We start from the raw sequence: 21,918 nt of genomic DNA, 5'->3' as shown, positions 1-21,918 counted from the left end.
CGCCCCGAACCCGCCATGTCCGGTTTCCCATCCTTCATCGCCCGGCTCGCGCGCCCCTTCACCCAATCCACACGACTCTCCGTCGCGCCAGAATCCTCCTCGTCGGCCCCGGGCGCCGTCCCCGAGGGCGCGCAGCGCTGCACCGTCGCGGCCGGGTGCTTCTGGGGCACGGAGCACCTGTACCGGCGCCACTTTGCGGGCAAGGGCCTGCTCGACGCCAAAGTCGGCTACATAGGCGGCGACCTGAGCGACCCGACGTACCGTGCTGTGTGCGGTGGTAAAACCGGGCGTGCGTCTTGTCCCCCCCCCCTTTTCCCCCCTGACCAAAATAAAGAACGAAAGAAAGAAAGAAATTAACAGACGGGTTTTCCCCCTCAGACGCCGAGGCCGCGCAAATCATCTTCGACCCGGAAAAGGTCACGTACCGCCAGCTGCTTGAGTTCTTCTACAAGATGCACGACCCGACGACGCTTAACGCCCAGGGCCCCGACACGGGGCCGCAGTACCGGTCCGCCATCTACTTCCACGACGCCGAGCAGGAGAAGGTGGCGAGGGAGGTGACGAGGCAGGTCAACGAGCAGTGGTGGAAGGGGGGCGTCGTCACCGAGCTTGCGCCCGCCGGCAGGTGGTGGACCGCCGAGGAGTATCATCAAGAGTATCTGGATAAGAACCGTGGTGGGTACGAGTGTCCCAGCCATTTCGTGAGGCCGTTTCCTCCGCTGCAGTGATGGCCCAGGCGTGCTGAGGCGGATGTGTATACGTTCCAGAAGAAGAGTCTTGCTTGGGTATGCTTCATGCACTGGAGACACCCATGACGCTTGTTTTCATCCGTATTCTGATATGGTAGAATGGTATTTTATATACTGCGCTCGTCAATTTTCTCTCGTCCCAAAGTCGGCTTGACAGCAAGACTACACAGACAAGTCGCTACCTGCCATGGCCTCTTTTGCCCACATGTTGTGTGTCCCTAGACATTCGAATCAGGTTGGAATTGCAAGAGATACGCACGACACTCCCTGTGCATTAATACACTAAAGCAGCCAACTGACAACGCCGCATGGAGTTCCAGGGAATATACTCTGTGCTGATGCTGTTTGCAAGCGAAACAAGTCAAGTACACGAATAGCTGTCTTGGGTATAAAGTCACATCCAGTTCCGAGGATGGGAACGATGCCACCCAACCCATGCTGAAACGTTGAGCAACTCAACTTCGTCCTCCACTTGAGGAACCCCTCCCGCACAATCCTTGTTTGCCGACCCCCTCGATTTACTGATATGTACGCAACTGGGAAATATTCCCATCTATTGGGATAGCGTGTGGTCTGGCTTGTGTATATATGATGCTCCATTACTCCGCTTCATCTCTCTGCAGGTCTGAAGGTCAAGTATTTGCCTTGACAGAGTAACTTCTCGCAAAAAAGGCGACGCACCTCAACGAGCCTGGCATTTAATCACTCGCGAAGTAAGGCAAGTTCGCGCTCTATTATTGATTTCCATCGGCCAACGTCTCGGTCTTCCTCCTCCCAGTATGCCAACATGCCGATAACCTTACAAACCGCCTCGTCCCAATGAGGCGGTATTGTACTTCCAGACTTGGCAGCCGCCACGAGTGTTAACGCACTGCGGGTGCAAGCTCTGATCATGAAAAATCCTCCATGGTGTCGATGGAAGAATCCTGGCTCATTGGCATGGATTTGATGCATGTGTGTGTCCAGGCCGCGTTTGACAAGCTCTTCCAGCTGGGGCTTCATCACCCGTCCACCGGACAATGCACTCAAACTCGCCATGACGAATGGCCAATAAATTATCTCGTAAAGATTTATGAGCTTACCTCGTAGGACAGACTTGGCAATATCATCTTCCGCAATGGCAGTGCGTACCGACAACTCCTCTGGTAGACTCTCAGACCATTCCTCTGCTTGTGCCTCATACTCTGGCGTCATATCCGCCAGTACATCCAAAAAAGTTGTATTTGATGAGTAGCGTTGCCGCAAGTTTAGCATTTCGCTGCAAAGGCGGCTAGTCAAACGTCGGAGTGATATCTCTGCCAAATAAAAGAGCCATGATGCCCTGGAGCGCAGGGCTTCTGAATCTGGGCCACCGGCAGATCCTGGCGGAAGCACGGGAGGTGCAGGGAAGAACGGGGGGTAGAGAGTATTGCCCGGATGGTGAATATCAAAATCTGGCAAGGACAGCACTCCCCGCAGCTCCCGTTCTGATTTCCAAGCGGACCAATAGACAGCCTGCTCTTGAGTGTCTTGTTTGCCCATCTCTTTGCCCATCTCCCTTGATCCTGGAGATAATACGGCTTCTATTGACATATCTTGGGCCTTGGCTAGAAAGGGAAAATGTTGGCATGCGGCTAGTGCTTGCGAGAAGAATCGCCACGCATAGATGGGCTGGAAAACCATCATCATGTAGACTCCAGAAAGGAACAGACATTGCGCACTGATTATATCCGATCTGGTCAGCAGGATGCCAATGCGTTTCTGGGCTGCCTGAAAGAAGACCTGAGAATCAGCATATGCCTGTGTGCCTACTTTTGTCTCTGGGCTCGGACCAAAGGGCGTTGCTATACAGCCCAGCGCACATATGATCATTGCCAAACACGAAGCCGGCGACCAATCAATACCATCTAAAAAGGCCTTTCCGGCCATTCTTCTTGCAGACCTCTCATCTAAAATGGGATTCTTGCAGTGTATATAAAGAAAAAAGCTGTCCAGGAGCCTGTACATGCGGTGAGACTCGATATCCACCAGGGCTGCCAACGACGCGGCCCCGCCGGCAGGAGATGTCATGGCATCTCGTTGTGCTCGAGAGACTGGAGCAGCTTGGGACCTGGTGCTGTGAAAGACTGGCCACTCTAAGATACGGTCGATACGCATTGGCAAGACACTGTCTAGTGGTAGATCTTCTTCCACTCGCGCATTGGAGATCTGGCTGTTATTCTTGGTGAGTTGGTTTGATCGTGGAATATGACAACTGTCGAGCTGCTGAACTTGGAAATGAGCGGGATATGATGCATGATTGCCATCTCCAAGAATGCCAGCAGACGAAGCTAGTGGCGAGGCTTGGGGAATTGGCGGTGCTTGTGATATCGCAAGTTCAGTAGCAGCACCAGTGGTGCGGAGCAGACGTTCCAGATCGTCTAAGCGGTCCAGTATCTTGAGGCTGGCAGGGTCAAAGCTAGAGAGGTCGACAGGAGATTGAATGCAAGTTGCGCCAACGCTCAAGCAGTATGAGCAGCTAGGCTTCTGGTTGTCACACTTGGTCTTGCGTGCTCTGCAGACCTGGCATGCAGTAATGGCACGCTTCCGAGGGTAGAATGCGGCTCCTCGGGCAGAGGGCCGCTTCCCAGGGCGACTATAAAACAAGTCACCGGTCTCAGCAGTCGGGAACACTGCGGTATCACCGCCGTTGGACTCGGAAGAGTGATGATCCCTGACGGTCCAATCATCCACGGCTAGATCCGGATGATGCGACAAAGCGTACTGAGGATGAACTTTGGGCTGTTGTTGTCGCGGCGGCGGCGGCGGCGGCGGCGCCATCTTTGATCAGATATGTCACATGGCATACCCCGGAATCAACGATAGCTGGGCCATGAATAATGCGTCCACAGAGCGTGTATAGGCCAAACCGTCGGGGAATCTCGCTGCTGAAATAGTGAGGTGCTATGGGGGAGAATTAAGATGGACCTTGAGTACTGCTTTGTAGACGTAGCCGAGTGCTCGCTTGGCTTCGTTCGCGAAGAGCCACCCCGCTCATTTTGCCGGGTGGCGCTTGCCGATGGCGTTCGTGTGGCAGCCTTCACCAATGCTAGTAGCTCAAAGGTTCTGGCCTACCCGCGCACTGTCGATGAATTATTGGAACGACCACGTCTAACGTCGCACCGGTGCTGCTATTTTCTGCGGGGGTTGCATTTTCCTAGCAAAGGAACGGTGTCACTGGTGCTTACAGAATAATGCACGGCAGACCAAAGCCTGAACGAGCTCGGTTGGGTTTTCATCGCTCCTTCCGTTGCCAGCATCCTAGCATTGCGTGTGGATAACTTTGGTATTCCGTCAAAATATCAAAGCGAAATGCTATACAATGCATAGACTCATCTTCTTAAATCCTCATTTTATCTACGACATACCGAGGAAGTGTTGCAGTACTATTGGCCCCTGCGCAGCATGACCAGCTTGTCACACTGACCACTGTCGGGACCACTGAGGGCAATTGCACACCCTTGACAGAGCATGGACACCAATTGAGGCTATTTGCGCTCTGCGCCGAGCAAGGTGCCGAATTCTTCTCCCCTTGACAAGCACCCTCCAACCGTCATCAGCCGTGGCAAAGTAGGCCGTCGTACCAGAACGATAGCAGAACTATCCGGAAGCATGTCGAGATCACACCATTAGTTCCCTTCGGCTTTATCTCCAGCGCCACATGGCGCCTCGCCACATTTCGATGCACTCTAACTCGAGGGCACTCTGACGACAAGGCCAGCCCGAAGTTCTTCTCGATGATACCTCGGGGAGTGTCGCCCTCCGCATACTTCCCCCACAAACCCGTCTGCCATGTGCCTCTACCCCGGATTCTCACTCAAGTCTCTTCTGCATAGCAACGAGTCGGTCCGAACCTCACGTCTCACAATTGGGAGTCGCATGTGGCAGTGTTGCATGACATAGCGCGGTTTGTCTATCTGCAAAGCTGTAGCTCCATTATTAAATGATGGTGGCCCTAGTTATCGGCTTCAGCTCTATTCCAAGTTTTAACGACAAAGTGTTCAGTTTTGGCGTATTGGCTCTCCTTAGCGGGCGAGAGCACCACCGCCCTGGGCTTACTCGGGTTCATTAAATCTCAAAGGTCTCTCACACTTCACAGAGCCATGGACACCAAGGACAAGTCTGATACACTCGAGGCCCGTGTTTTGGGTGTTGGAGAACTCAGCTTCAAACCCGAGACCGTTCGCACCTGTCATCTGCTAGAGCACGAGCTCACCATCAAGGACGTCTTCAATCGTCACCCAGCCCTCATATGGTGGTCATTCTACTGGTCAATGGCTGGTGTAGGCTGGTAAGACAAATTTCTTGTGGTAGTCCAGAGACAGCCGAGTATGATACCGGCCTATCACGCAGAATACCACGTTATATCTCAGTGTCCTTAGCGTCCTCCGTAAATTTGGTAACAACTAAATGTATCATTGCGCGAATTGTGTCTGGTCGCAAGCTCTTACGAGGTACTGTTTCACTGAGGCTGGCTGACATGAGCACAGGGGCTTTGATGCGCAAGTCAACGGCGGGATGCTTTCGGTCGAGTCGTTTCGACGGGACTTTGGATACATCTACGATGGGGAAGCCGTTTTACCTGCAGATTGGCAAACTGCGTTTAATACGGTCTCATCTGTTGGACAATTCTTTGGCGGTTTCCTATGTGCGTGGTTAGCCGACAGGATTGGCCGAAAGCGGGCTCTGTTCGTGGGTGTTGCTATTGTGACTGCCGGGATTTTAGGGGAAATTTTCTCGACTGCTAGAGCAGCCTTTGTTGTCTCTAAGCTTATACTGGGTTTCGGTTTGGGGTTCTACTTGACCCTAGCCCCTTTGGCTACCTCCGAGTGTGCGCCAGTTGTCTTCCGAGGCATCTCGACTGCTGGTGTGCAGTTTGGCCTGGGCTCTGGCCAGCTATTATCCAATGCCGTTATCAAGGCGTTCGGAGAATGGACATCCCGCTGGGCATACCAAGCTCCCTTTGCTATACAACTCTTTTTCTGCGCTTTTCTCCTGGCCTTCCTTCCTTTTGCTCCAGAGACGCCATGGTATCTCGCTCGAGTAGGCAAGCGAGAAGAAGCCAAGCGATCTCTCTGCAAGCTTTACGGTTCAGGTGTAGATATTAACGCGAAATGGGTGACTCTCAAGGCTACTATTGCGGAGGAGGAAGCTGCGAAATACCAGCAAGGGTCCATTATTCAATGTTTCCGAGGAACCGACCGTCTCCGAACCGCAATCAGCACCGGCGTTTTTGCTTGTCAGCACTTTGTTGGTATTATTTTTGTTATGGGATATTCCACCTACTTCTTTCAGTTGGCTGGCCTGCCCCCTAGCAAGAGTTTTGATCTAGGAGTTGGTGTTACTGCTTGTGGTCTTTTGGGTAACATCTTCAGTTGGTTCATTGTCAACTCCCTTGGCCGCCGCAAAATATTCACCGGTGGCATGGTCCTCATGACCACCATTCTTCTTCTTATTGGTATTCTAGACGTCATCCATACCAGTGCGGCTAAGTGGGTTCAGGCGGCTCTGACTGCCATCTATGCCTTCGTCTACTTTACTTCGCTTGGAGCCATGGCCTTTACCATCCTCGGCGAAGCCAGCAGCACCTCCCTCCGCGCCCCAACCATGGCGTTGGCAACCGGCACCCAGGCCATCATGGGCATTATATTCAACTTTACTATTTCTTACATGATTAATCCAGATGAGGGTCATCTTAGGGGCAAAGTCGGTTTCATATTTGGAGGGCTGGCAACCATTGCCACGGCATGGAGTTTCTTCTACATCCCAGAACTCAAAGGCCGTACATTTGACGAAATTGACCGCATGTTCCAGGCTCAAGTGCCACCTCGAAAAATGGGCTCATATATTCTAGAGCCGTATTAGCGCGCCTTCAATTTGAGTGATTGCGGCAATAACGATAATATCATGCGTACTCCGTACAATAAAGGATGTCACTCAAGGTCCATTTTTGCCTCCACCAACCCTGTATTGAATCGCGAAGAGAAAAAAAAAAAGAGAAATTGGCATCCAATCGTTGACCTTGGATTGTTAGATTTGACCATAGCCAGGGATCGAGTCGATCCCATGCCCATGCCTGGTGTAATGCTAGTGGATCTGGCTATCGTCACCTCTTCTCCACACAGGAAGTCGTACCAAGATGGTCTGATATACAGACATGCATTGGGGTACTAATCTCCTACGACGTTAGACGAAGATTGGCTCACACGGAAGAAGGCGGTGTGTGCTTTAATTAGATGATTTTACACGGCGGTGGTGTCAGAAGCATTTTCTCGCTGAGCTGAGGCTAAGGCTAAGTCTATGCAAGATTCATCACACATGACCTAGTACAAGGAAGCAAGAGCAAGCTATAACAACCAAGAGTTGTATCACATGTACGAAGCATCATGTTGTATGGTACATAAGAACGACATCTTTCAATGTCGTCTCCATGCGAAGATGAAGCATATTGGCGATTGGAGGATGTTGAAAGCATGTAAATCTTTAAAAACAGCGGCTGTAAATTCTACCAGCAATAAATACAGTTCAGAGATCTTTCCAAGTACAGACTCAATACTGGAGACTCAGTGCAAAAGGGCCATCAATCCACTGATGCCTTATTCCGGTTCTCATGCTGGTCAACTACCGAGTCCCGACTGGTTTGCAAGTGCAACGACTCCCCGTCACCGTTCATATTGACCTTGGCCTTCCACGTCTTGTACCACGGGCCTTCAAATAATTCGCCCATCCTTTCCAATGGCACTCCCTTTGTCTCAGGTGCCCATATGCCGAGCACAATCAAGCCAATGAAACAAACAAGTGCCCAAAATACATAAGCTCCCCAGACGTCGAGGTTTCTAAACATTGGGGGCGTGGTTCGCACAACAGCGAATTGAAATAGCCAGTGAGCCATCATATTCACCGAATAGCACACTCCCCGGACACGCGTCGGTAGGATTTCTGTCCCGTAGAGGTACTGAACTGTACAGAGGCCAATAGACCAGCCGATGGCATAGACAAACACAGACGCGATGGCTGCGGTGGAGGCAGATTGGTTATCGCTACGGCGCCAGATTGCCATGTATATGGCCATGTAGATGTGTGTTGCGCATTGCATGGCTAAGCCAGTCATGAAGCAACGTCGGCGGCCGAAGTAATCTATCAATCCCCATGTGAACACCATGGTAAAGACGAGTTTCGTAGCGCCGTATCCACCTGCGTTGATCAGCGCACGATTGGTTGTGATACCGGCCAGACGGAAAATTTCGGGAATGTAGTAAGTGATGCCATTGCCACCGCTCCATTGCGCAAACGTTTGCATCGCGAGGCCGAGCAGGAATCGATTGCGATAAGAGGGTACTGTAGCGACCTCCTTGATGATTGTCCAAGTCGACGTGTCGGCAAGAATGAGATTCTTGCTCACCACTTCTTGCTGCATTTCGCGGTATTCACTCTGTATCTCAGGATCTTCCATCGACTTGTTGCGCAACCTGGCCAGGACAATGAGGGCCTCGTCATGCCGGTTCTTGGAGGCAAGCCAGCGGGGTGTATCATGCAAAAAGAGTGAGCAGAAAAGTGCAATCCCAACGGGAATCTGGGGCACAGCAAGAACAACTCGGTACTGCTGTCGATTTGATGCCATCGTCCTGCGGGCGGCGTAACTAATGAAGAACCCTGATGTCGAAGTCAGCGCTCAGTAAAGTGTGAAGGCGACGGGTTCCACGGCAAGTGAAGTTGGCCTACCCAGCATCAATGTTGTTAATAAAACAACCATGTATACTGACACAATCATGCCTCTGTTTTTTGCCTTTGCAATCTCTGACAAGTACAACGGTGCGACGACGGTCAGGCCGCCGGCGCCAATACCCCCCCAGATTCTCGCAAACAGGAGCACGCCAACGTTTCCCGAAGCAAAGGTGACAGTAAAGAAACCCGTCATCCACAGAAGCGTGAAGAGCTGCCAGGTGCGAAGTCGACCAATCACATCGGTGACGTATATGGCCATACCAGCTCCGATGGCTGCACCAAGAACTCCCAAGGATGAGACAACAGCTCTCCGAGTAGCTAACTGAGATGGATCGCCAGTCCATCGTCCTCTTGTAAGGCCGAAGTCCGTCAAAAAGGACCTGAGCCCTGACGCTGAAGCGAAGCCGCCTTCATCATAGCCTGTGGTTTTAAGGACGCGCCGTTAGCGAAAGGTGTACTCACCTTGCCAATACCGGCAGAAGGCAAGGGACCACTGTTTGTTTCTTCGGATCCTTGAGGCTCACCTTTTGGAATCGACCCAAATGCAATGACAACAACGGTAAATGCGTAAAAAAGGTTGGGCGGCAGCCAACGCATGGTGGTGATAGTCTCCAGGAGCGCTTTGCGAGAAAAAGCTAGAGATTCAACTCGATTCACGCTGCTTGCAAGCGAGCACAAGCATCCATCGATCAGGTTGAAGGGTGCTGGCTTGTTTCAAGGTAGAAATTCGGTCTGTTTCCTGCAGTCCCATAGCAATTCTCCGGTTCAGCTGATGCGCGAGTGAGCGAGCGAGTTACGGCGAATGCAGTGTTACTAGCGGGGAATTGAAGTTGGCTGAGCTGCAAGTCGTTCATCCATGCTCGAGCAGTCGATGGTTGACATATGTCACCTCGTGTCGCATGGCTGCCAGAGCAGGCTTTCTCTTCCACAAGTTGCTTTGCCTTCTAGGTCCCGCAAAGTGCTGCGTAACCAGGCCCGGCTCGCTTCTAAGGGTCGGTGGGGCGGTGCTTGATGCAGCCATGACCATTTGGGGCCATTTGAGGTCCGTTGAGGCGCGGCCTGGCGTTTGCTCATCTCGCCGACTGCTGAAGAAGTTTTAGTCGACCCAGGAGCCTCCGTCCCTCCTTCCGATTCTTGGCTAATCGGCACGCATAAGCCGAAGCCGGCCCCTAAAGCCAAGCAGGCGCCACTGCCACTCACGGACCTTCTTCCTCTTTTCATGCGCCATCCGCCCAGATGCAGCTAACAGGGTCAACAAGGTCAACAGGGCCGTCTGGTCGTCTGGTCGTCTGGTCGCCTGCTCGCCGGGTCGTTGTTCATCCAGTGGAGCGTCTGTCTCCCTGTGCACCGGAGTCGGCGCTCCAATGTTCCTTCGTTTTTCTCCAGCGACACACAACGAGTCAACTGGCCCGTATCTTCGCAAGCATGACATGCTGCAATATGGGAACGTATACGGAGTCCGCCGTACTTAAATACCTACTAGGTAGTACTTGACAATGGCCAGCGGCCACGTTTGTCCTGCCTTGTCTTCAGCCAAAGGCTCTTCAATCGCCGCGCTTTTGGCTCAGCCTCGATAAGCTAAGGCGCCACGAGGCCACAAGGCCGCCAGGGACCACAGCCTCATGGCTTCCCGTTACTGATCGTTCGAGCCAAGCATGTCCGTTATCCTGACCAGGGAATGTCAAGCCGTGTTAGTCGTGGGCTGCAGAACGCTGCTTAGTATTTCTCGTGGGTGACAGGGAAGATGGTGTTTCGTGCACACGAAAGAATGCCAACGCGGGTGGGATCTGTTCCAAATATATACTGATACGGCGATGCTGACTTCTGGAGCCAGATGAAATCCAGCCGTCTGGTCGTGCCTGAGTCCTGCGACGGAGGTTGACCGAGACCTGTCTCACGACCACGTTGCCAGCCCAGTAGCATATCCCGCACTTGAGTACTCCGTGCTTAACTACGGAGTACCTACGTAGTACTACAACAATTCCAATGACAAAGCTCAGTGTCAAATGATTGCTCACACTGCACCGTGGTTCAAGTCATCTCTTCTATTGATATTTACCTTGACAGTGTCGTGAGGCTTGAAGTTGTCTATGAATTGAAACTGGCCCTCGGTCAAGTTCCGAGTTTGTCACCTGCTTCAGGCGACTTTTATTATCTGTTGTACGAATGCCCATTTCATGGCCAATGAATATCGCCTATATTCATCATGCTATGCGAAGCCGCAACTAGCATACTTGGCCCAGCGAGGCGGAGCAAGGTCCGCTGATGATAATAGTTTGACTGTAGACACAACATGCTTATACATCGACCTATGATGTATATATTAATTGCCGCTACTTCTGAGCCGTCGACTAGGCTACCCAGAATCTCTCAAATTACGCTCTAGCCAATGGAGCTTTTGTCATCCAGAAAAGATATCGCCTTGGCCACCGAGTGTGGATTTTATGTTCAGTTCTTGCCGAGTGACTTCTAACTATGTTACGCAGACAGCAGCAGCAACTACACTGTTTGATCTCAGCATTCTGGTGAGCAGTCAGGTATATGACGTGGTGGCAGACTCTAAGCAAGACCTCGTAGCCTGACTGGCCATAGAAAAATTCCTCGTCACCATGCTCCTCTGTAAACTGCCTTTCCAGTTAGATTTCTGTCGCCGTAGCCAACGCGTTGTACCACGCTGCAATTCATACCTAAGCAACTTACCTCTGTTTCCACCAGACTCATGTTGTCGAACCCTGGGATATGTGTAGCCCCGACGCTTAGTCTCTGCAATTCTAATATCGAGAAACGGGGGTGCCCAGGACACTGACTGGGGTGGATAATGATGGAAAAATCCCTAAAACCGACCGCAACAGCGGCGATGATCCGCGTCAATACAACTCGGGTTTGCCATAAGCGCTTCAAAAATGGTGTGCCTTCATGGTGTGCCTTCATAAGCATCCTTTGAGTCAATGCAATAGACCAGAAACATCATCCAAAAGAAGGTGGATTTTCCGACTCGGGAATGGTGCCAACCCGAATGCTCAGTGGCTCTAGAGTTGACATCGCTTCGAAGACACCAGGTTCCATGGACATTGCATCCGGACCAAAGTTATGGCTGAACGATGGCTGGTACACTGGATGGGATGGAATAGGGATTTGTCTGCCTATATCTGCAGATGTTTGGTATGTGCCACTAGGCAGAGGAGCGCTCGATCCTGTTGACGAGGACGTCTGTGCCTGCGGGCTTTGCTGCATAGAGGATCCTACTGTAATGCCCACAGCGGTGAGCTCTTTATTGATATTGTTCAGCGCGGAGGCTATGACTATATTAAGCCGTCCCATTAGTAAATGACTTGATGCCATTTGAAGAAGGGGAGAATACGCTATATCTTACCTGGGCTAATTTGCCTCACTTGCTGCAAGCATTGGATGCAGTAAGTGAGCTTTCGCATTGCTTGCTGGTCGTCCGGAGCAGCTTGAACCTGCAGTAGAAAGATAGATGAGGCGATATAGACACAGTAGGCGAGTGATAAAACGCAGTAGTTGATGGTGAAAGTCCTGCAAAAGAGATCGAATATTGCCATGATGGATGTTGCCGATGTCACACTTTCCACTAGATATCGCTGAACTGGAGACGGGCCCTCACGTTCACGTTGGCCTCTTCCGGTGATCATTGGCCGGAATAGCAAGATTTTAAATGCATGATAAAGACAACTGTTGTCCAGCGTTAGGTATATGGTTTTGGTATCGACTTGATTGCACCGTCCAGAGCTGATCTTTCAAAGGAATACGTACTTTAACGTCACAATGTGGGATGGCGGAGCCAGATTGGGCAATGAAATGGGGTTGATCTTGAGGTGCACTGGCAGTTGATCCCACCACTGATGCAACAGGGGTTCCTGTGAGTTGAGACACTCTTGGATTTCAGCGTCGGTATTTTGCGACAGCGGGTCATACATATGGATCAGAATTTCATTGAAAATGACTGCCAATCGACACATGCTCATGAAACAAGAGGCTGAATGAGCCGTCGTAGGTGGGTATTTCCACGTGGGGTCGGTCTGTGGAATACCAAAGGGAACCCACAGGTCATTTTCGGCCGAATCATCAACTGTGAGGCACTGGTCAGCAAGCCAGCTTCGTTTTGCACACCCATCGCCGAGGGCGAAAGATTCTTACACATGATATGGGATGGTGAAATATTTGTATGTTGCAAGGAAGGCGACCGTCCCAGATACAGACATATAAGCTTGTCCCAGAAATAGCAGCCCCAATAGATGCGTCGACGAATCTCGAGCTCCTCATCACCTAAGGGGACGGGGCCCGGAAATCGCTGGCTGTCCACACAGATGCCAAGATGGTCCAACAACCGGAAGGCAATTCCGCTATATGTCCAAGCCTGTGTGGAATTGCCCTGGCTGCACTCCTGCGCACTAAGAAGGAGGAGTGTTTGTATCGTAGGAATTGTGCAAACTCCATTGTTCAATTCTTCAAAAAGCATGCTTCTGGCATGTTTACCAAAGACGAGGCCGCCGTGGTAGGAGTCGTCAAGTAGTCGTTTGGTTGATGGGTCGCTCCGACCCCATCGAATTGAATGGGAAATTACAGCATTGAGAAGCGTGTGTGAGTAATACGGCCCCATGGATTGCATGTCACCTGCCATTGTTAGCTAAGACATTTGCAATGAGGAAACATTGTGTGCATGGCACTGAAGTTGAAAGGTAACTGATTGGATAAACATACGTGTAAATACAGGGCGGTAGATAAAATTAAAGAGTGGTTGGATCCAGCACCAATGAACATTTAGGAGGTATTGAAATGGTTCCTGTAATACCAGTTAGCAACTCAGGGTGTATGTCGGCCCCGAAGTCACGACGAGACTGCATTCCTAAGCAAGAAACAACATACAGGGACTTCGTTCAAGTTCTCCATAGCGCGCTGGTGCCATGCGTTGTGAATTAAGCGTTCTCGTCTCTGAAGGTCGGTATCCGAAGACGATGGGTTCAAGAATGGCATATCAGATGGGCCAGGGCCAGTCCGATCACTTGGAAGATTAAAGAAACTTGTAGCACCGTGATATGTGATGCTTCCCTTGTCATCAATTTTCAAGCTTCTGAAGCTTCGGCTGATACCCTGCTCATCAGAAGCATGCCGACTGGTTTGCGATGAAACATCCTGGACGCCCGAGACGGGGGGGCTTGAGTGAGACGAGCCAGCAAGTGACGGAGGCGACTTCGTAAGGTTGGCTACCTGGTCTTCCAGTTCCTTAATTCGTCCTTCTAGCCGCTGAGTGTAGGACAATGTCGGATTTCTAAAGTTCAGGTTAGGGCATAACAGGCTTTCCAGCTGCAGACTGTGGGGGCGACAAACAGCTTGTAAATGCATTCATCATTGCGAGCAGCACACCGCTGACAAATGGGCTGTTCACCTCCGCATTTAACCTATCCACAGAAACAGAGAATATGAGTGAAGTTGTCCACAACATGCAAAGCAGGAGCTGAATCAGGTTGGTGTAACAGCCAGCTGGGATGCGTGTCTTTGTACGATTGTGATTTGTGCATGCGTCGGCCAACGTCCGTTGACCGTCACAAGAAACCAGACCCAGAAGATATAAAAACGTACCTTGCGCCTGCGGCACGGCTCACACGAGAAGGCACTCTTCTTGGTGGCCTTGGCCGAAGACATGATGAAGAGGACAGAAAGCTAACCAACGACGACCCGAAGAGATGCCACAACGCAAGCCGACCACTGTCAGGGCTTCAAAACTAAAGGGACACCCTTAAAGCAAATGCTTCGCGATTATGACAGAATATTGACAAGAGTTGTAAAATGATGGCCGTCATGGGACAGGTATTAACTTCTTCGCGCATCTGGAGACAGTGAAAAAATAAAGTGTTGGACGTTTACCTTTGTCGCCTGCAACTGATGACTGACGATTTAACCAAGGTCTGATAGAGAGGAACGGGGGAAGCAAAAAAGCCCCGCGCTCTGCGCCTCGTACTTCTTGTTACTCCGGTCCTGAGAAGTCGGTTCGTTTGGAAGACACGAACGGCCTGCCCCACACCATTGAGGACGGAGAACGAGACAAAGGTGTACGAAGTACGAGAAAAACAGAGCTGCGAGGATCACCACGCCCGTCAAAGTGGGCAGAAATCTAACATTTGATGTGGATGGATGGTTCAAGCGGAAGAATGGCAAACTTGAGAAAAACGAAGCTGGATGACTGGATCGATGTTGGAAACCCGAGGACAGGGATCGTGGAGTGGGCCGCCGCTAGCTTAGGACCTGGCTGGGCTGTGGCAGAGTCAGCAACCATCAAAGCCTTTGGATGGAGCATTTCATATCGGGCATTGGTCTGCAAATGCTGAAACTAGGCAGGAGGCAGCAATTGATCCACTAATGGCCTAATATTGACGGAACGGGGAGTCAATTGATGCAGCGTGTCCGTTTAGACGCTGTGAGATGTTATTACGGGTAGTTGTCAGCGAGTGGTGGACAGGAGATGCGTAAGTAGGAACTGCGCCTTGACATTAGCTCTTACCAAAAGGGAATGTGCCTGATCAAGTAAGGGAAGGTGCGAAGAACACTCTACACTCTTATCTTCTGGAGGACATTTGATGTTTTCTCCTTGCCTCTGCATCTTTTGACCAGGCTCTAGATGATACTATATCCAAACATCCATACGACAGATGACACCTGTGCAACTTGTACGGAGTGCCTTCAATGCCGTTTCCTGCCCATAGAAATCTACTCTATAGCTCTGTACTCGGTAATCACTATCAAAACTTCTCACGGTGGCCATTGGCTCGCCCATAACGAATACACGACGCGAGGTCCCTTACAGGACTGTTGGGACAAGGCACCGCCAAGCTCACCATCCACATGTAGGTCTCTTCCAGAACATGAGTCTTGGTGGTCTTAATGCCAAGTGTTCACTGTCCTCAGATGATTGGACCCCTTCATTCAACTGGTCGACACTGATGTTATGGCTGCTTTACTCTCCGTACCGACCATATTATTAATGAGGGCAACACAGATAGCCCCCCTGCGCCTTGACGCCACAAGGTCCGACCGCCCGTCTTGATTCCCAGATGGGGCAGTTGCTCGTGATGCCATCTGCTCGAATAGTCTGCGCCTGCGCCTCATCCGGTGGTGACTTTGGGCCGGGCAATGCTGCTCAATCTGGCCAGCAAGCCAGCCAGCTAGGGTTAATGAGAGAATAAACAGTCGGTGCACACGATCGGCACGACCAGCGCTACTGTAGCCTTGCCGCCCCGTCCCCTTCGCTCGCCGATTTTAGCCATGTGTGCGGGATTGTTCTACCGGGACACTTCGAAGAATTCTCATCTGCCATGGACGATCCTCGTGCGCGATTCGTAACTCACCCAACCCGAATCATGGAAACAAAGGTTGGGGCATACCCCTTGTGCCACTGGTGGGCATGGTCGGATGGATACAAAGGTTTGCATTGAAGCAGGCCACTCCCACACCATCCGCAGCGTGCCGGCTAGATTAGCCGGACATGGCACAATATTGGACCATGCATTTTGATCATATGGCTGATAGCCCTGCATGCCCAGCACCAGGTTGGAGAGGATTTTGCGCCTTTTAGTGCATTGTCCTTGGGGGAATTACTTCTTCAGGCTCAACTCTATGGATTTTCCAGCCCGCATCCGTGACCCCGCTACTCCGTACCGATGATGAAAGTGGAGCAAATTTCTGGTGTTGTTTGTGGGTCTCTCCCATCCCTTCACATGGAGGAAACTCGCGTACTTTTTCGAATTGCGTCGTTCATAGCCACCGGAGAGAAATCGGAGTTGCCGGCTTACTCCAGAGTCGCGCAGCGTTTTGCGGGCTGCGGATAGCCAGTGGACAGCACTCCAGTTGCGACTATTGCCCCGAGCGTGTCGAATTATGCATCTCTATGTGTAGAAACACAACATCAATTGTCCATTTCACCTTCTTTCAACTTTCAGGATTCGTGCCAACACGACCCGAATTAACGGGACACGGGCAATGACGGGGGCCACGCGTCTGCCGCGCAGCCGATTGCGAAAAGAGATGACACGACCCATTCCGACGTGATTATGAACACGATTAAGGATAGTAGTACAGCCAACTCAGCCCTTCCAGCAAGTTCAGGAAAGCTTGGCGCGAATTTTAATTCATTCTAATTCATGGTGGAGAGTGGGGTCTAAAGCCAACATTGAAGTCTCGGCTCCGCCGCCTTAACTATCCAATCGCCCTAAATCGCCAAAACCACGTTCCCTTCAGCCCTGTTAATCATTGCCCAACAACCGACCGGATACAAGCACGCTAGCTCTAACTTCGCCGAAACTCTCTCATGGGGATGCTTCTAGCTGCGGGTGGGGGCGGGTCTTACAAAGCCGTGACAACCGACGCGTCAGCTCCCTTTCGACTACTAGTACATCAAAGGCTGACATGGACTTGAGGCCAGTGTACCGAGTAAGCTGACAGAATTGCCGTCTATTGGTCATCGGGATTGACGCTGTGCTACGCACAAATACGTAACTTGCATATGCAACTTGATATGCTTGGATTTTAGGTCGCATTTGAACCTCAGCAGGGGCTGGCAAGTCTATCGGCAACCTTGCGGAATAGCGAATCCTGAACCGTGGCCATGGACTCGAGGGCTATAACGTTTGCAGCTCTGGCATCGGAGGATAGCACCCGCCTACATACACGCACATATGTCACACAACCTAGAGCCGTTTATGCATGAACTAGTCTGAATATTTTACCCAGCATTTGAAGACTAAGCTCCTAAGCACTGGGCTGTTGTGCCATTTGGACTCGGTGTGTTCTCACTACCCCGTTCATCAAAAGACATCCATCAGCAGATTCCAAATTATAAACGAGTCTGAAGATACCGTAAGGGTGCCAATGTAAGCCCTGCTATTGAAATAGCGGTGTGCAATCTTGGAAAAGATGCAGCGTGGGAAATGTGATACAGTGAGCCAAGTCATACCGGGAGCTGAGCGGGCTGCTATAAGCAACAGATCGACAAGCAAATAAGCACCTGGGGTTAGCCAGCGAATAAGGTATGCGCGCATGAAACACGGTGAAAGGTTAAACGGCATGATGTTCGGAGAAAGGACATCCTTCACTGAGCCCCACGAGAGTGCTGCTTTCGCTTACTCCGTACCAGCATCGAATATCATTGCAACGCAGAGCTCTCATAATAAACACCAATATCCCTGTACGAGTCTTTGGCGAGCCCAGCATGTGTTGGTTGGCATCGAATGAGAAGCTATAATGTTGACGGCAGCTGGTAGCATTGCCGTTGATGTTCAGGGATATGAACCCAGACACAACCCCTCACCCTAAAATAAATCTGATCCCTTATTCTGGGCTGCTCACTGACTATCTATGGGTTTGAATATCCCTTGTACCCCCAATGAAGCGGCCTTTACTGCTTGAACACAGCTAGCTTTGACAGATCCCGAGGCGCTAAGACGATGAGACCGCAGGCTGCAATGTTCATGATACATATACTTATTATATGCTCTTTGGAGAACAATTAGTCCTCAGTGATATCTAGCTTTTTCTTTTGTATAGGACCACGCCTATCGCATCTGCTACCCTACATTAACATGAATGAGATGAATCCAGATACTGGCGGAAATCACAATACATCTGGTGTGGTATTACACTTTGGCATCCCCGTATTGGAAATTGGCAACAAAATGCAAAACTTCAGCAAGTATGAACGCAAAGTAAAGTTTCCTGGCAAATCTTGAGAATGGAGTATATCCTACCACACTCACCCTGCAACAGCCCTTGGGCAAGTTGCATCCGTGATGGCGAGGTATGTAAGATCGGAAAGGACGCGAAAATAGGACCAGCTCAGTCGGGCCACCGCTGGGTGATAGACTTTGTCAGAGATCTTGCGGTGTGACTGAGGAGTGCTCTTGTCTCTTGTACTAGTTACCAACGCCAAGAGGAAGGTATCTAAAGCTTAAGCAGCAACTGTAAATTCCGTCACCATATTCAATGTCCTAACCAACCGAGAATTTGTAATGTTCTTTCGGCTTTCGAAAGGCACCACTCATGTTCAGCTTTGGTCAGCTGCAGGACGGATACTGTGTCGCGGAATCACAATGACCATGAGGGTAGACACATGGAGTTTAGGTATGAGAGTTGCCAAAAGTTTAATTTATACTTGGATGTAGGAAGGGAGATGGCACAGAGAAAGGGGGTATAGGGCTCTATCTTTAGCGAACAAAATAATGTCCCGAAAGGAAGGGTAAACATAGGCGCCAGCTTGACTCAGCTTAGCCTCATGGCATTCTTCATATCATCTTCATTTTAGTGGAGAGATTGACTCGACCCTGAACATGGAGTGGACATGGCAATATTCATCCGTAGCCTAGGAACGGAGACAACAGACGACCTCCCAGTTAACACAGAAGATCCATAGAGGGCCTAGTAGGCTGGGCGTTTGCTGATCTTTCCTGAAAACACCTTCGGGTATGATCATCAAGTGGAGTTGAGATCGGACGAATTGCCACAACCGCCAGGTAAAGCCTAGTAGATGGCGGCAGGGCGAACACGGGACGGCATATAATTCTCACTCCTTTACCAACTCAGGCTGTTTCATCATGTTCAAGAAGTCACAGCAGCTTGCTGTAGGTCATTTCAGTCAATGTGACCCATGTGAACTCTCTCGACTGTCTGTTTGCAAGCTGTGGAAGCTTATTGTATGACACCATGACACGCACCCAACGTAATAATAATGAGTAAAGAAGAAGCCAATTTACGGAAAAACCCGTCCAGATAGGTTCAGTGACGATGCCGACTCGGCTAGGGTGATACGCCAGACTTTGCCAGACTTTGTATGTTGAGGAAGAGGAAAACACTTTACATTTTGGCGATGGGTGGTTTTCACCTCCTTTTACGGTTGGAGTTTGTGGGCTTCACAGTTTCTGGAGCGCTAAATTTGGCTGAAGTTCTTACTAGGCTAAATGAAAGCTATACAGAGGAATCGGACTGGCTGTTTACTTGGGCTATACCCCCATGGTAATGCCTCGTCGGATGTGACAAGTCTTGGCGCGACCAGATCAAAGAGGATACGGCTAGGATTCTGTTCGGAAGTTCAAAGAAGGTACAAGTTCCGATGCGTATTGGTGCTGTCAAGGGGATATCGATATATATAGACTCAAAGGTCGATAAGAGACGGGGTGATGGGATCCCGATTGCATGTGGCAGCTGAGGTCTAGGTTTTTTTCATGGCGTCTTCATCTTTCATCTCCGGGTGAAGTCGGCAAGTTCCTTATTCCACGTCTATTGGTACTTGTATAGCCTGATTTCTTCCGACTGACATAGGGTAAACGGTTGTAAAAAAAATGCCTCAACGTGTGCCGTTGGTGAAGAGTCTTACTGGAAGAGTGGTGAGTATGGGATGTCTGATGGTCCTCAAGACCTTCTGAAAACCCAGAAATATATAGTCTGAAACAAATTGCCTCGGATGGATTTTTAAAACTATTCTTGCTGGAGGCGAAAACGTTCGACATTCATTCATGACCGACCGAGAGATTGTCTCTGAAGGACAAGCCATGCAGGAACAAGATGATGGAGAGCATACAGCCGATGACGACTCTGACGCACCTTGGAAAATCCCGACAGCTTTACACCTGAATGTATAGAGCCAGTCGAAAATTCAATATGGTCGCAACTTGTGTATTCTGGCAACTGTCGTGCCGATTCCGACGCCGCATCGGGTGACCTCCATCACGATGCAACCACCACGTGAACACCCAACATGGAGACAATCACTAGTCAGCCTGGCCCCGAAAAGAATAACCACCAATCTATACCACCTCGGCGCACGAGTTGCAAAGGCCAAACGCACAGTCACGGGCTCACACATGCATTCTGACGGGTTCATGCGCGACGCACACCTGGCGCACAGGGCTCATGGAGCCAGTCCATACCCTCGCACTACTACCGGCCTGTCCGCCGCATGATTTCCCAACAGGTCTCACTACATCTGCAAGAATACCACTCTATGGACAGTAAATAAAGCAAGACAAAGTGTTTAAATGAATGCCACGGCCAGGCTTCCATCACCGCCTCGTAGGTTGGTGGCCAGTCCCTGGCTCATAACACCAAACAGTCCCGTATTCCTGAGCCCAAATGCGAGCCTTGGTCCGGAAAGCCTTGACCCTCGGGTCGCTGGCCGCTACAACAGCCGCTGTAACACCCATACCCGACGCTGAGATGGAATACCTGTTGAACACGGCGGGTATCGAGCTCGCTATGAAGGCGCAGCCCATGTTCCTGATGGGCCAGGCAGTGGGCAGGGCACCGTGTATTCCTTCGTGGGCCATAGTGAACGGCACCCAGGCGGCTCCGTCGAAACTGTGTGCGTGGCCGGACTCCGGGTGCGATTGCCGAAACCCCGGCGTGCCCCTTGGGAGCCCGATGCCGTCGTTCCCCGTGTACTTTTCCTATTCGAGGTGCGGAAACGCGGCGGTCAGGATTGCGTACAATTTGTTCTATACAAAGGATGGATTTATTCCGAATAAGATATTCGGGCACCCCTTGTGAGTTTCTCCGGTATTGGCAAAGGGAGGGCGGGGGGTTGATGTTCTGTTGACCAGGCGGAGCGGTGCGCATACATCAAGCAGTAGACTCCCATGAACTGTGATAAGCTGGCGCGTACTCGGGTGGCGGTGGAATATATCCTGCCACGGACTGTAACAAGTTCCTGAAGGGAGTGGACTGTGAATACGGCTGACACAAGTTGTTAGTGACTGGGAACGAGTCGTCGTGATATGGAACAAGAACCAGAGGAATGGGATGTGGGCGCCCGCGCAATTATACTTGTCTCAGCATACGGGGTATCAAAAGATAGAATGGGCCCAAATCAAGAACACGTTTAGTGCCGCCGATGCTAGCAAGCCACGTGGTGGTCCTGACGGCCAAAGAAACTTGGATCATCCAAAGGTGACTTATATACCGTCGCATTATGATGAGGGCCATCTCCTTCCGAGGTCGACTCAACTAACAAATAATAGTGTTATATTTCGTCAGCGAAGCATGATATGCATCAGGAAAAGTCGACTGTACGCTTGTGTCCTAGCTGCTTTTTAAAAAAAGAGAGAAGAAAGGAAAGGCAGGAAGCTAACATCCCCAGGCGTGGATTGACGTCTTGTCCCAGCTTACGAACAATGCGTTCCGTTCCGACAGTTGGTGGTATTTCCCGACCAAAAGTGAGTCCAAATATGCGCTCAGCGGTTGGCAGTAGAGCTGACTTTCGCGAAGAGGACTATATACTGGCGGACGAGTCAACTGATGCTGGCAAGTTGATAGCAAGCTTTGACTGGGGGGACGCCGATTCAACACCTCCATTGGTTGCCAAGGGGCTGTGTAATGCTTAGAGTAGGTGAAGTATATATTTTTCTTAGATACCCCCCCTTTTTTA

At 50.7% G+C, this 21,918-nt stretch overlaps 6 protein-coding genes across 6 annotated transcripts; 3 read left to right on the top strand and 3 right to left on the bottom strand.

Annotated features, from left to right (window-relative positions):
• Nucleotides 1-15: 15 nt before the first annotated feature.
• Nucleotides 16-728, top strand: MAA_05192 (peptide methionine sulfoxide reductase msrB/msrA; the record flags this gene model as incomplete). Its single annotated transcript, XM_007823190.2, has 2 exons — nt 16-289; nt 379-728. 2 exons carry the CDS (start codon nt 16-18, stop codon nt 726-728), a joined length of 624 nt encoding a protein of 207 aa, XP_007821381.2.
• A 723-nt stretch (nt 729-1,451) lies between these two features.
• MAA_05193 (Zn(2)-C6 fungal-type DNA-binding domain protein) lies at nt 1,452-3,548 on the bottom strand (the record flags this gene model as incomplete). Its single annotated transcript, XM_007823191.1, has 1 exon — nt 1,452-3,548. The coding sequence occupies one exon, from the start codon at nt 3,546-3,548 to the stop codon at nt 1,452-1,454; it is 2,097 nt and encodes a 698-aa protein (XP_007821382.1).
• Nucleotides 3,549-4,870: 1,322 nt separating this feature from the next.
• MAA_05194 (maltose permease) lies at nt 4,871-6,632 on the top strand (the record flags this gene model as incomplete). The annotated part of the gene is made up of 2 exons (XM_007823192.1): nt 4,871-5,058; nt 5,258-6,632. 2 exons carry the CDS (start codon nt 4,871-4,873, stop codon nt 6,630-6,632), a joined length of 1,563 nt encoding a protein of 520 aa, XP_007821383.1.
• Nucleotides 6,633-7,347: 715 nt separating this feature from the next.
• Nucleotides 7,348-9,089, bottom strand: MAA_05195 (quinate transporter; the record flags this gene model as incomplete). The annotated part of the gene is made up of 3 exons (XM_007823193.2): nt 7,348-8,420; nt 8,490-8,912; nt 9,017-9,089. 3 exons carry the CDS (start codon nt 9,087-9,089, stop codon nt 7,348-7,350), a joined length of 1,569 nt encoding a protein of 522 aa, XP_007821384.2.
• Nucleotides 9,090-11,459: 2,370 nt separating this feature from the next.
• On the bottom strand, nt 11,460-14,156 carry MAA_05196 (fungal specific transcription factor; the record flags this gene model as incomplete). Its single annotated transcript, XM_007823194.2, has 8 exons — nt 11,460-11,788; nt 11,866-12,185; nt 12,267-12,582; nt 12,651-13,127; nt 13,215-13,296; nt 13,380-13,782; nt 13,878-13,912; nt 14,094-14,156. 8 exons carry the CDS (start codon nt 14,154-14,156, stop codon nt 11,460-11,462), a joined length of 2,025 nt encoding a protein of 674 aa, XP_007821385.2.
• Nucleotides 14,157-20,627: 6,471 nt separating this feature from the next.
• Nucleotides 20,628-21,874, top strand: MAA_10855 (uncharacterized protein; the record flags this gene model as incomplete). Its single annotated transcript, XM_011412774.1, has 5 exons — nt 20,628-21,037; nt 21,245-21,440; nt 21,512-21,559; nt 21,631-21,706; nt 21,759-21,874. The coding sequence occupies 5 exons, from the start codon at nt 20,628-20,630 to the stop codon at nt 21,872-21,874; spliced, it is 846 nt and encodes a 281-aa protein (XP_011411076.1).
• Between the last annotated feature and the right edge of the window lie 44 nt (nt 21,875-21,918).

Source organism: Metarhizium robertsii, assembly GCF_000187425.2.
Source record: "Metarhizium robertsii ARSEF 23 chromosome Unknown MAA_Scf_2, whole genome shotgun sequence".
Classification (NCBI taxonomy): Eukaryota; Fungi; Ascomycota; class Sordariomycetes; order Hypocreales; family Clavicipitaceae; genus Metarhizium; species Metarhizium robertsii.
The sequence above is the reverse complement of the archived record's forward strand: the minus strand, read 5'-3'. Positions and strand labels throughout refer to the sequence as shown.